Source organism: Dendrobates tinctorius, unplaced genomic scaffold, assembly GCF_039654945.1.
Source record: "Dendrobates tinctorius isolate UK_male_01 unplaced genomic scaffold, ASM3965494v1 ptg000082l, whole genome shotgun sequence".
Classification (NCBI taxonomy): domain Eukaryota; kingdom Metazoa; phylum Chordata; class Amphibia; order Anura; family Dendrobatidae; genus Dendrobates; species Dendrobates tinctorius.
Window position 1 is genome coordinate 9098350 of NW_027361750.1, and position 14475 is coordinate 9112824.

At 45.8% G+C, this 14475-nt stretch overlaps 1 protein-coding gene across 4 annotated transcripts in view; it reads right to left on the reverse strand.

Annotated features, from left to right (window-relative positions):
* Window positions 1-14475, reverse strand: part of CSPP1 (centrosome and spindle pole associated protein 1) — a 152143-nt gene that overhangs the window by 17784 nt on the left and 119884 nt on the right. For all 4 annotated transcript variants that reach the window (XM_073583880.1, XM_073583879.1, XM_073583881.1 and 1 more), the window contains 6 exons: window positions 13746-13895; window positions 11058-11213; window positions 8675-8779; window positions 7754-7820; window positions 1156-1282; window positions 712-854 (listed from right to left, as the gene is read on the reverse strand). In XM_073583880.1, the coding sequence (XP_073439981.1) occupies window positions 712-854; window positions 1156-1282; window positions 7754-7820; window positions 8675-8779; window positions 11058-11213; window positions 13746-13895 (748 nt within the window). The remainder of the gene's footprint in view (window positions 1-711; window positions 855-1155; window positions 1283-7753; window positions 7821-8674; window positions 8780-11057; window positions 11214-13745; window positions 13896-14475) is intronic.

A 14475-nucleotide genomic window follows, 5' to 3' on the forward strand; every position in this document is an offset into this window, starting at 1 on the left:
AGCAATATAGAATGCTGTAGATAAGCCCTGAAAGGTGGCAGCCGCATCTTATAGCGGCCAAAACTGCTGACAGGTTCCCTTTAAGCAGGAGGTGATGCTGGGCGGGAATAGAGCTGGAACGACAGAGGCTTTGGACGCACACTTCAGCCTCATTTATATATATCGACTCTAGGCAAAGGTATTGCTGGACTTGTCTTTGAAAGAGTTAAATGCATATATAAATAGTTTGAGTGGTGAAATTCTGCTGAAAAATTCTCTATAAAATAACTATGTGAATAGCTTATTTCAATAGATCTGTCTATTGGCTTTTTATGCAAAATACAAGACTGTGGGGCAGATTAATCAAAACTTTTTACACCGCAAACGTGACATCAAAGCTTTGAAATTTTGCAATTTTTTGTACAACCTGGTGTTACTCCAAAAAAAGTAAGACTTTTGGTATTTTCTTGACACTTTGGATCAGCTCTGCCGAAATGGGTGGAGTTGTGAGGACTGAGGCCACGCTCACCCAGCCAATAGAATGAATTTGCTGAGGGCTTCTATGCCAGAAATGCTACCGCAGAGAACAGAGGCGCACGCCACTCAGTGGAGGCACTGAATTCACTAAGTGAGGTATGCCTCTTAATGAATTTGGTGCTATGAGTTGCACTACACCACTCTTTTGAATGCCTGTGGTTGAGTGTATATCTGTTGTCTTGACTAATAACGTACCCCTATATTTTAGGTCATTGAAGTCTCTGATATTTTGCATGTTCACATTTTCTGGACCCTTTAAAGACGGCCTCCGTACAGTAGCTTGTAGCCTCTGTCTGGCCAGATCAAAGACATCTGCGGAGGTCTTCTCCTTTCTTCTTCTAAAGTACAAAATGAATATAGTGTGAAACAAAGTCATGTGGTTTTTAACACAGTGAAAGACCAGAGGACTGAATTATAGGTGCAGAAGGAAACATGAGAAATAGGTTTGCACCAAACAGTTTTTCTTTAATCCTACCACTTTAAAGCACAGCAAGGCCTTATCACAGAAGATATTTCTATGGCCCATTCCCATCACATTGAATAAAATGGGTCATTCCACACATGAATCCATTAGCGGGATGCTGATGTATACCTTCTTTAAGCAGTGTACATTAATGTAATCAATTTGAAGTACAGTACCCGCTCATGAAAGGTAATGAATCATTATCTTGCTCCGTGTCTTGTAAGCGGCCCTCTAAGCGTCTCTGCTCACTTCTCAGTTGCTTCCTCAGTTCCGTCAGCTCACTGATCACACTCTTCTTTTCATCTATTGGTAAAAGAAGCAAAAAATCATACTATTATTAATGCTGATTCTGGGGCCCCACTCTCCTGCTACGTGCTAATTACCAAAAGTGCCTTTGAGAAATTTTGAAAAAAAATGACAATTGACAGAATTTCCTAAAGGTGGGCAGTTGTCAGGGAATGATGGGAGTTATAGTTTCCCATGGAGAGGAAACATGGATTTTTGTGATAACTCACCGTAAAATCCTTTTCTCCAAGACGCTCATTGGGGGACACAGGTATTGTGGGTGTGTGCTACTGCCACCTGGAGGCTGACACTAAGTGAAAAAAAAGAGGTTAGCTCCTCCTCCGCCGTATACACCCTCGCCTCGATTGCGGGCGGAAACCAGTTTGGTGCAAAAAGCAGTAGGAGAACAAACAGAAATCAGACAACATCAACTTAAATGCAGGTAACAACATGTCTAGAAAATAACCACCCTAATCTCATACAGAGAGCATATTAATTAAATAAAAAGAAGCCAACTTGGCTAACAGGGTGGGTGCTGTGTCCCCCAATGAGCGTCTAGGAGAAAAGGATTTTACGGTGAGTTATCACAAAAATCCATGTTTCTCCTTCGCCTCATTGGGGGACACAGGTACTGTGGGACGTCCTAAAGCAGTCCCTGGGTGGGAAGTTGACTCACCAATCCAAGCTGCATGCACCTCCTGTCTAAAGGTGCGCCACCGCTGCTTGGAGAATCCTTCTACCCAGCCTGAGTATGGACACTGTAATGTTTAGTAAACGTGTGCAAGCTGGACCAGGTTGCTGCCTTGCAAACCTGTTCCGTCGAAGCCTGGTGCCGAAGCGCCCAAGAGGCGCCCACTGACAGAGTAGAGTGTGCTCTGATCCCTGCTGGAATCAGCGCGCCTCTGATGCGGTAGGACTCCTGAATAACCAAACGAATCCATCTGGCTATGGTGGATTTGAGGCAGCGAATCCCTTCCTGCGACCTTCAGGGAGAACGAACAGCGCATCTGACTGACGAAAGGATGCCGTCCGCGACACGTACCTCCTGAGTGCTCTCACCAGGTCTAACGTATGCAGGGCCTTTTCCACACGGTGTACCGATGCTGGACAGAAAGAGGGTAAGACAATATCCTCATTAATATGAAACGAGGAAATGACTTTTGGCAAAAGAGGAGGAGCTGGTCTAAGAACCACCTTGTCAGAAACGGGGCTCGGCAAGATAACGCTGCCAGCTCCGAGACTCGCCTGATTGATGTTATAGCTACCAGGAACACCACCTTCCAGGAAAGGTATGACAAAGAGATATCCTGTAGCGGCTCGAATGGACCTTCCTGCAGAACACTTAGGACCAGGTTAAGGTCCCAGGCGTCCATAGGTGCCTTATAGGGAGGTACCAAGTGGGAGACCCCCTGGATGAAAGTTTTTACCTGCAAGTTGGTAGCAATCCTGCACTGAAAAAGGATGGATAAAGCCGATATCTGTCTCCTGAGAGAACTGGGGGCCAAGCCTGAGTCTAGGCCAGACTGGAGAAAAGCCAAGATATTAGGGATGGAGTATCTCAGTGGCGAACAACCGTTGCCTCGACTCCATGCAAAGAAAACCTTCCAGGTGTGGTGGTAAATTCGTGCTGAGGCAGGCTTCCGGGCGCTAACCATCGTAGCAACCACTTTGCGCCCAAACCCCGCCTGCGTCAGAATCCAAGATTCAACGGCCAAGCCGTCAAACACAGGGCCCCTAAGTTTGGGTGGCAGATCGGCCCTTGAGAAAGTAGATCTGGGCGCTCTGGCAGTCGCCATGGCACGTCGACGAGCAGCTGCACTAGATCTGCGTACCATGCCCGACGAGGCCAGTCTGGGGCCAGCAGAATCACTGGCACCCCTTCTGCCTTGATCTTCTTGATGACCCTCAGAAGTAGTGGCAGCGGGGGGAATAGGTATGGGAGGCGAAACTGATTCCATGGCAGAACCAGCGCATCCACGGTGATTGCCTGCGGGTCCCGGGACCGAGCGACAAATACAGACACCTTGGCGTTTACCCTGGAGGCAATCAGATCCACATCCGGTGTTCCCCACCGTTGGCAAATCTGCTGAAAGACCTCTGGGTGTAGTGACCATTCTCCAGACGCAAGCTCGTGCCGGCTGAGGAACTCTGCCGCCCACTTCTCTACCCCCGGGATGTGGACCGCCGATATCAGCGAGCGGTTTCTCTCGGCCGAGCGAAGCACGTGCCCTACCTTGCGCATGGTTGCCCTGCTGCGGGTGCCCCCTTGGTGATTTATGTAAGCCACTGCCGTGGCGTTGTCCGACTGAACCCGGAGGGAGCGCCCTGCTAGAAGGTGATGAAACCGTTGCAGAGTCAGCCGGATCGCCCGTATCTCCAACAAGTTGATCGGGAGGCGTGCCTCCTGCGGCGACCACCGTCCCTGGGTCGTGTGGTGGCGAAAAACCGCTCCCCAGCCGAGAAGGCTGGCGTCAGGTGTGGTCACCAGCCACTGCTCCGAGGGAAAGGGTTTTACCCCTGAAGAAGGGAGGAACTGAGTGTCCACCACTCTAGTTACTGTCTGACCTGAGAGGACAACCGGCACCGATGATCGAGCGTGAATGGGTTCTTGTTCCAGGCTGACAAGAGGGCATGCTGCAGGGGGCGAAGATGGAACTGGACGAACGGGATCGCTTCCATCGCTGCCACCATTTTTCCTAGAATCCTCATGCAGAAACGGATGGTGTGAGGGACTGGTTGGCGCAGTACCCGCACTCCCTGCCGGAGGGCTAGGGCCTTGTGTCGAGGGAGAATTACCAACCCTTGGCAAGCGTCGAAGGTCATCCCTAAAAAGGAAATTCTCTGAGCTGGAACAAGGGATGACTTCTCTACATTGACCAACCACCCTAAGCGTGCAAGAGTATCCAGCATAATGCTGACACTATCCTCGCATGCCCGCCTTGAAGGGCCCTTGACAAAGAGGTCGTCTAAGTAGGGGAATACGACTATGCCCGGGAGTGCAGGATGGCCATGGGGACTGCCATGACATTTGTGAACACTCTGGGGGCAGTGGCTAGCCCGAAGGGCAGCGCTGCAAACTGAAAATGTAGACCATTTATGGCGAAGCGTAGAAACCTTTGATGAGGAGGAACAATGGGGATATGTAGATAGGCGTCTTGAATATCGATAGAGGCCAAGTACTCTCCCTGCCCCATTGCCGATATGACTGAACGGAGAGACTCCATCCGGAAATGTCTGATCCTGATAAATTTGTTCAGGAGCTTTAGATCCAACACGGGCCTGACAGTCCTGTCCTTTTTGGGCACTGCAAACAGATTGGAATAGAAGCCCTGAGTCTTTTCGTTTTCCGGTACCGGAATGATGAACCCGTTGTGGCTGAGCGAATCGATGGCTCCTAGTAGAGCGTTTGCCCGGGTATTGACTTTGGGAAGACGGGAAAGGAAAAAATCGTCTTGGGGGGTACCTGACAAATTCTATCTTGTACCCTGTGGACACCAGCTCTCACACCCATGTGTCGTGTGCAACATTGAGCCAGGCGTGGTGAAACCGGAGTAGGCGGCCGCCTACCTTGCTGGAGCCGCCTGGCAAATGCCCCGAGTCATTTGGCTGAAGATCTTTGGGACCTGGATCCCCTCAACCTGGACTGGTTAGCACGCATTCTCCCCAATGGGTTGGCTCTATATGAGACCTCTCGGTCCCTATTCTGGTTGGGGCGCCCTGACGCGGCGGCATTAGCCGCCGTAGTCCACTCGGGGTTGCGAAAAGCCCGAAAACGCGCCTGAAACTGGTGACGAAACGGCGGTTTGACCTTTTGTTGAGGAAGAAAACCGCTCTTGCCTCCTGTGGAGTCGGAGATGAGCTGACCTAACTTCTATCCGAACAGGCGGCCACACTGGTATGGCAGCGCTGTCAAGGACTTCTTTGAGGCTGAATCGGCCCGCCATGTCCTTAACCATAGCGCTCTCCTAATGCGCAAGTGCCGCACAGTTGGCCGCATCTAAAGATGCATTAATCAAGTTGTCCCCCGCCATGGCTATCTAACTTGTGATTTCTGATACTTCCGCTGGTAGGTCCTGCAAGGCTCTATTCAAAATTTCTGACCAAGAAATCATGGCCTTGGCTACCCACATTGCTGCGAACGAGGGAGAGAGTGATGATCCTGATGCCTCAAACACTGAGCGAGCCAAGTTCTCTATGAGACGATCAGTGGGATCCTTAATAGAAGAACCACTAGGCACGGATAGTAGTTTTTGTAGCCAAGCACGACACAGGTCGATCCACCGTTGGGGATTCCGTCCACTTTTTACGGCCTTCTGGCCCGAGAACCGCCTGTCCGGCCGTTCTCTGTGTCTTTGCACTATGTACTCAAATTCAGGGTGAGTGCAAAATACTCTATGGGGACGCATGACTCGCTTAAATGACACCTTATGGCCTGCAGCCAGAGTGGAATCATCCTCAATCCCCAGAGTCTGGTTGACGGCTTCTATGAGACTGTCAACTGTTTCCTGACCACTTGGCGTATCTAGGTCAAGGGGTACGTCCAAGTCGTAGACCGAGCCTTGCTCGCTATCGACTGCTGGTGACGGGGAGCAAGAAGCAGAGCTCACGGATGCCGAGGCACCGGATGGTCCGGGAGACGCCGTGTGGGTTCGTTTCCCTCGTGTCTGCCTGGAGAGAGCGGCCACTGCAGGCCGTAGGCTCCTGTGAGGTAGAGGACCCCTCTAAGACAGTCGAGCCCCTGTCCCTATCTGGGGCCCGAAGGGACTCGATTGCTCTCGTAAGTGACGCCATAGATTGCGACAGTGACAACACCCATTCCGGGGGGACTTGGTACACTGGGCTCGGTCGCAGGGGAGGGCTCCTGAGCGCGTTCAGACTCGCAGGCTTCGCATACTCGCTTGGTCTGCGCCCACAGAAAAGCAGACTGACAGGAGATGCATGCAGCGTATAAGAACGTATGCGTCTTAGATTTTCCTGACATGCTGTGCCTGTCAGGGCTCTGTGCTGAAAAAAACCGCCAGGGGAGGGCGCCCTTTGTTCCTGTTAGCGTGGCCTCTCCGTGGGGCTGGGGGGCAGCACTTACCCCAGACCTGTGTCCCCTGTGTCCTCACTCACGAGGCGTCGCTTCAATCTGTGCGCCATCACTGCAGGCCAGCCCCTGGTAGAAAAAAACGGATCCTGGGGGCGGTACTTCCTTTTGCGGCCTAGCTTCGGCCTGAAGCCGCGGCCTCGATTTTTTCACCCATCCGCCCAAGGGGGGGGGGGGGGCGGCGGCGGGACCGCCAGGCCCCAGAATCACGGCCGGGACCGGAACCGCCGCTGCAGGAGCCCTCCCTGGCCGTCCACCTCTGTTCAGCTAAGGTAGAGGGGAAGGGGGCCATATGAAGTAAGGATGGTGCAGTCACCCTAGTTCCATCGAACCCCTTTAAGGGGTGAGGAGAGGGACCGTCTACCACCATGCCCCACCGCAGTCTTTAGCATTGGTGGGGCAGTGGGGGCCGCACGGACTACGCTTGTGCCTCTGTGAAGCCTAGGGCTTCAATACCCTAGGGTGGACAGGGCTAAGTCCTGCATCATGTCCCACGTTGCGGGAGAGGATACGTGGAGAGACACTCGCACATACTCGCCCGTTGTTGGTTTGGGGAGATCGGACCCTTTCAATAGGATCCGTCGCCCCTATCTCATCTTCATGTGAAAAAATGGAACATCCGGAAAAAAATCCCCGTTGAGGGAGAGGATACGTGGAGGGACACTCACATGTGCTCATCAGTTGTTGGTTTGGGGCGATCGGACCCTTTCAATATAGTCCGTCGCCCCTGTCTTATCTTCATGGGAAAAAAGAGAAAAAAGAAAAAAAAAAAAAGAATCAGTCTTGAGACAGACGAACGTGTGCCTCCAACAGACACTAAGCAAAAAACTGGTTTCCGCCTGCAATCGGGGCGAGGGTGCATACGGCGGAGGAGGAGCTAACCTCTTTTTTTACTTAGTGTCAGCCTCCAGGCGGCAGTAGTATACACCACAGTACCTGTGTTCCCAATGAGGCGAAGGAGAAAGTGATATCAAGAATTAAAAAAATGAATTTAATTTAAATTACCTAGAAGGAAAGACAGATATTATTCATTATAAGGGCTGATGCCAGGTATTTGCCTTGTGCTAGGAGTACCTTTAACTTTATGAGCTGTCTATAGAAGCTGCAAAATGATTGGTGGTAAAGGGAACCCTGCAGCAATGTTGAGGAGAGGCCTGAAGATGGAGAATACCATGTAATGTGCTAACCTCAGCCTTTCCTTCTATATCACAATAAATTGAATAAATAAATGATGTTAAATAAATGATGAGATGCTACCAGTATATAGCACATTAAGTGTATTGTACTGTGGGGGGCCCACCTATGAATTCTCCTGTTCCCCTGTGGGCCAGTCCGAACCTGGACAAGACTCAAAATGATTCTTTGACAGATAATTATTTTTTACAATTTGCTATACATACCATAAGCTCTGAGCTGATTTCTTCTAGCGGGGACTGGTGGGGAACCTGTCCTGGAATGTCGCTCACCCTGTTTTATAAATCAGATAACATCAGATAGATATTAGTTCTCCACGATACAACACAGGCATCATCTGGGAGATGGTGTCATATACAGGATCATAAAGGGATGAGCAGGTAAATACAGTATATTCTGGACAATAAGCTATGAACCGTCAATTTAAGAAAACATTTTCCAGAAATAACTGAAGCCACTCTACTTTATGTAACTGGTGCATTATTATTATTACCTTTTTATTATTACCTTTATGCATTATTTGCAGTATATTTTTTACTTTTTAGTTCAGGATATTTGTGTTTTTTGTTTTCTCTGGTTAATGGTCATGTGTTAATATGCACTTACATTGTGCATACACATTAACTTACTTTTCTCAGTTCAGATTTGTTTTTTATTCATTTAATTGTGCATTCAGTGCATATATGGGTGTGACCGCCTTCTTTCTGAGCTGGGAAAGCCATCCAGTCTGGCCTAAGCTGTTACTAGTGGTTCAGCCGCTCGACCCTTATTCACATTCACACCACTTGGCAAGTGAAAAGGTTTTAAATACTAGAGTAGGGACTGTCCCACAAGGGTTGCCGTGACGTGGCGGGATGGCTTGTACATTATTTTGATCAAAATTATGTTTACTAAATACCCTTATTATTATTATTATTATTATTATTACCTTTGTGCATTATTTGCAGTATATTTTTTACTTTTTAGTTCAGGATATTTGTGTTTTTCGTTTTCTCTGGTTAATGGTCATGTGTTAATATGCACTTACATTGTGCATACACATTAACTTACTTTTCTCAGTTCAGATTTGTTTTTTATTTGTTTTTTATTTATGTAACTGGTGCAGATTTGCCGTGTATAAAACATACATGAGATTGGACAGACGCGATGCTCTCTGCAGTCGGTGGCCTCTGTGTACGGGATGAGAGTTTGTGCTGTAGCGCTGGGATCACTGGGGACGGCTGCCTTGGAGGCTGTAAGAGAAAATACAGTTAATTATGGAAGCATTTATCAGGCATAGAAATGCAGTGCTGATCAACGAACCAAGTGCCTTTCAATAGCACTCTGCATTAGTAATCAGACAGAAAGTGAAGGCATTAGCCATTCATTTTTAATAAAGTGGAATCCTGTAGAAGATACAAACATTGCACATTCACCAATGCTGTCAAATGTTCAGTCAGTGGAAACCGAAATAGTCTGAAAATGCACCTCATTTATCAAAGCTTACAGCATCTGTTGGTTGGCTAATTTTGGTACAATGTAGGAGCATGTTGTCACACCCCAAGAGGGACTAGATGGTGCTTAATACAACAGTTTTTTGCAGCAGTAGCACCAGAATCCTGAAGCGTTGTACATGTTATGCCATCAGCACACACATTATTCATTATGTGCCGTACAGCCTGCGCAGCGGGGTACCTGGGCATTATTGCACTTGTAATCAATGGAAGTTTACAAAATTGCTTTCCAAATAAAGTCTATAGCAGAATTAGAAAGATACATAGAAGCTGTTTTCCAGTAGTGTTATATTCACAACCTATCCTTAAGGTAGGTCAGCAAATTAAGATTGCTGGAGCTCTGTGACTCTCCTACCTTCTGGGATCCCCGGTGTGGCTTTTGATTAGCTGAGTTAGCGTGATGTCATCATTGCAGCATGATGAACAGATGATATTGTGGGGGATCGGGGTGAGGAGGAATATAGAAGGGTGGTTTCTGACTTTGTAGACTGGTGCCAGACTAACTGTCTAGGACTAAATGTAAAGAAAACCAAGGAGATGGTGGTGAGTTATAGAAGGAAAAAGGAGGAGTACTTACCGATCACTATTGCTGGCCAGGAGGTGGAGATGGTTGAGAGCTACAAATATTTGGGAGTTCACCTCGACAGAAAACTTGATTGGAGGTGTCATACAGAGAAGATTCACAAGAAGGGAATGAGCAGACTGTACTTTCTGCGGAAGCTCAGGTCGTTCAATGTGTGCAGTAAAATGCTGGAAATGTTCTACCAGTCCGTGGTAGCAAGCACCATCTTTTTTGCTCTCATTTGCTGGGGCAGTGGTGTGCGAGTAGCTGACGCTAATAAGCTCAACAAGCTTATCAAGAAGGCAAGCGCGGCTGTTGGCCTCCATCTTGACTCTTTTGATGAGGTAGTGGAAGATAGGATTCAGAAGTGCAGGGCTATAATGCACAATAATATACACCCACTATACGGGCTGTTCTGGAATCAGAAGAGCACATTCAGCAGCCGTCTAATCCTACTGAGGTGCAAGAAGGAGAAGTTCAGGAAATCGTTTGTGCCTACTGCTATGGGGATGTATAACAATTCACTAAGGGTGAAAGATGGCTACAACATAGGGCTGGTGCACTAATGGAAATGATCAGAGACTTGTGTACCTTTGCTTGTTATGTATTGTGGTTAGTCATGTGCAAGATCTGTGTCTAGTAATTACTCTATGTAATGCTGTTCTTAATGTTTTGTTTGTAATGCTGTTGTAACGCTGCTGTGATACCATAATTTCCCTCGGGATCAATAAAGTGTATCGTATATCATGCCAGCCCACCTAATCAAAGCTGCGCCAGGGATCCCAGAAGGTAGAAGATTCACAGAGCTCCTGGCCAGTGACTACTGACCTGAGGTGATAGCAGCTGATCGGTGAGGGATGCCAGGTATCCAACCCTCACCGATCTTATATTGCTAATCTATCTTATGAATAGGTTGACAATATAATAGTACTGGAAAACCCCTTTAACTCATTTATGTCATATGTCGTGTCCCTGACATCTTTCCCGGCAGATGAAGGCTGATTTAATCAGCCATCATGTGCCTTTAACATCATGTTAGGGATACTATTGAAGAGAAATAGCGCAATAGTGCATTATCCAGTGTAGGTATATCAATTAAAAAATAATACACTCACCAGATGGAGCTTGTAATAAGCATGGAGGATTCACTGCTGCAGAAACCACAGATCCACAAGGGACCGACGTAGAAGATGCAGGATAGGAAAAAAAGTGGTCAGACAATCCGCGCTGCGAATCACTATGAACAATTACTACTACAGTGGTCTTTATTCGATGGGTTTCGAAGTTTCACAGAACTCCTTCCTCAGGAAAAAACCTGAGGAAGGAGTTCTGTGAAACTTCGAAACACATCGAATAAAGACCACTGTGATAATAATTGTTCATAGCGATTCGCAGCGCGGATTGTCTGACCACTTTTTTTCCTATCCAGCATTTTAACATCATGCTTCCACTCACCCTCTCTTGTTCTTCATTTACATTGACTGCTCTCTCCTGCTCATATAATCGTTTCATCTCTTCTTCATGTATTGCTTCCTCTTCTTTCCTTTTCCTTTCAGCTTCTTTCCGTCTTTCATCAGCCAGACGAACCAGTTCTTCATTTTTTTGACGTTGCTAAAAATAATAATAAAGCAAAAAGATCCTTCATTTTGTGGCATCTATTACAAAAACATCTGCTTTGCTGTGGAAATAAATATATGATTGATGCATTATTATTGATGCATTATTATTATTATAATGTTGTGCATAGTCAGACAATAATTAAAGCTGACACAACGTATTATTGGGACATATTACCATGTGTATTTTTTAGTACCATTATGGGACTTGAACTTGTGATCATCCAATTTCTGAGCAGAGTACTGTGGTATGTAGTGTAAATCTCAGCCTCAAAGCTGGACAAGTATGCTAAGGACAGATGCAGGCTAGTTAATATAGCCGGTATCTGCAAGGCTGGAGCGGGCTCAGCTCCTGAATTATCCCTGCTATCACGTATATGTGATATTTTCTAATGGGTTAAAGTGAATGTTTCATCAGAAAATCCTACTATATAAATCAGGTTATCATGTTACATTTATTTTTAAACATTTTTCTAATGTTTTGTTTTATGTTTCATATCAAAATCTGTATTTCAAAAAAACACCACCACACTGGACACTGGGGCTAGTGTAACTCATACTTCCTGTCCTTCCAATCAACAAATACATTAGCAGCAATAGATTGAGATGGGAGGTAGAGCTCGCGAGACGGGAGGCAGAGCGAGACGGGAGGCAGAGAGCGTGAGACGGGAGGCAGAGAGCGCGAGACGGGAGGCAGAGAGCGCGAGACGGGAGGCAGAGAGCGCGAGACGGGAGGCAGAGAGCGCGAGACGGGAGGCAGAGAGCGCGAGACGGGAGGTAGAGCGCAGTCAGCTGTGATTTCACCTATTGGGAGTGGTGGACCCTGTATTATCAGCTGCACATCTCGCTGTCTTCTATCACTGGAAGCCTGCCTGTAACTCAGGAGCAGGAAGAATGAGTCTAAAAATAGCCCCTGGTGGCCACTGTCAAAATTGCAGTATTTCTAATTCAAATATACAAACATAAACCTAACAGTGCAGCAGCAGACTGTATATGCTGAGATGTATGCAAACACTGAATATTTGAAATTTGAATGGCATCACTGCTATATAGACTATACTTATAAAATTGAGGTGTTTACTGCAAAACTCATGTGTGCCCCCAAGACACGTCAAGACAGACACATTTAATTAACCTAATTCAGCCTTAATAATAATAATAATAATCTTTATTTATATAGCGCCAACATATTCCGCAGCGCTTTACAGTTTAACAGTTTCAAAACACAAGTCATAAGTAACAACGCTAACAATACAATAATTAAAGCAAAATAAGACGAAATAAGACGACCCTGCTCGTGAGAGCGTACAATCTACAATGAGGTGAGGGAGATACAGAGTACAGGTGTGTCCGCAGGTAAAAAACCGCAGCGTGAGCACTGCGGTTTTGAAAACCCATAGGCTAACATGGTAAAGTACCATGTCTGCGGAACTGCTGCAGTTCTGCAGGGCCAAAACCGCAGCAGAACCGCAGCAAAACCGCAGCGTGTGCACATGGCCTTAGGCTGTTTTCAATTAGCATTGGACACTAGCTTTATATCAGTAGGCTTTTGGCTGGGGAATGGGAAGTCTGATAGAATTGGTTAGAGTCTTATGCCTGTTTCACACTTCTGTTTTTGACCATCAGTCAAAATCCGCCGTTTTTTTAAAAAAAGGGATCCGCCTTCTTTTGGCGGATCCGTTTTTTTCCCCATTGAGTTGCATTACCGGCGGATCTTGAAGGTTTTTTTGGCGGATCCGTCAACATGCCTGGACGGACCATGCAACGTTTTTTTTGCTGCAGGATCCGTATTTTACAGTGCGCATGCCCGGAGGAAGAAAGTCAGCCAGAAATTTTAAAATTTTCTCTCTCTCTCTTCGCAATTGCTTGATTCTGTTAGGAGGTGCTGGTCTAGATAGATAGATAGATAGATAATAGATAGAGATAGATAAATAAAGATAGATAAATAGAGATAGATAATAGATAAGATATAGATAATAGATAAGATAAAGATAGATAGATAAGAGAGAGATAGATAATAGAGATAGATAAGATATATATAGATAGATAATAGAGATAGATAGATAATAGAGATAGATAGATAATAGAGATAGATAGATAATAGAGATAGATAGATAATAGAGATAGATAGATAATAGAGATAGATAGATAATAGATAGATAGATAAATAATAGATAGATAGATAAATAATAGATAGATAGATAATATATAGATAGATAATATATACATAGATAATATATAGATAGATAATATATAGATAGATAGATAATAGATAGAGATAGATGGATGGATAGACAGAGATAAGATATAGATAGATAGAGGGATAGATAGATAGAGCGCTGTGAGAGGAGTCTACAAGCCTCCTTAAGGTAAACACACTGGAGAGATTTGAGAAACGTGGAAATTCAGACAGTAGTTGTATCCATTGCAGCCAGTTGGATTACAGCGCTCAGATTAGGCAATAAAACCAGTTATTAGTTAATAACATTAACAATTTGAACTAATACGTAATATAAGTTTCTATTACCTCTTCTTCCTTCATTTTCTTCTTGTTTTGTTCCTCTTCAAATTCTCGTTGAATCTTGGCCCTCTGCTCAGCTAGAAGCTTTTCTTCTCTCTCTTCTTCAAGACGAATTCGTTCTCGCTCTTCCTCTTCTTTTCGCCTCTTCTCTTCAATCTGTTTTGGAGAAGATTCTTATTCACTATCGCTATTATTTATTATTATAGCGCCATTTATTCCATGGCGCTTTACATGTGGGGCGGGGTATACATAATAAAAACGAGTATAGTAATCCTAAACAAGAGAAGTCACGACTACTACAGGAGGAGAGAGGACCCTGCCTGTGAGGGCTCACCGTCTACAATGCATGTATTATGGTTTTATCACTAGTATTAGTTACCATCTTTTTCTAATGTACCTTTTAAAAAACTAGATCTTTAAGGAGGGCATAACTGCCTGAAACACTACATCAGTCTCATATAGAGTCTGTGACAGCCCAGATTTTACATAGCCATGATAACGTCCCCTTGGTGTCCAAAATTACAGTCAGAGTTCCCATGGTCTATAGCAGTTTTACTGAACTGTACTTCGATTATATTGAATTGAAAGTCCTGCTGAGAGCTACTGCAGGCACTTCAATTACTATAGGCGTATTACTGACTCCCTGAGACCTCAGTACATGTATGGCCATGTTTCCACCATCTTTCGGTTAAACATGATCACCAAAAGCTCTCAGGAAGGACAGATGGGGCAGGCT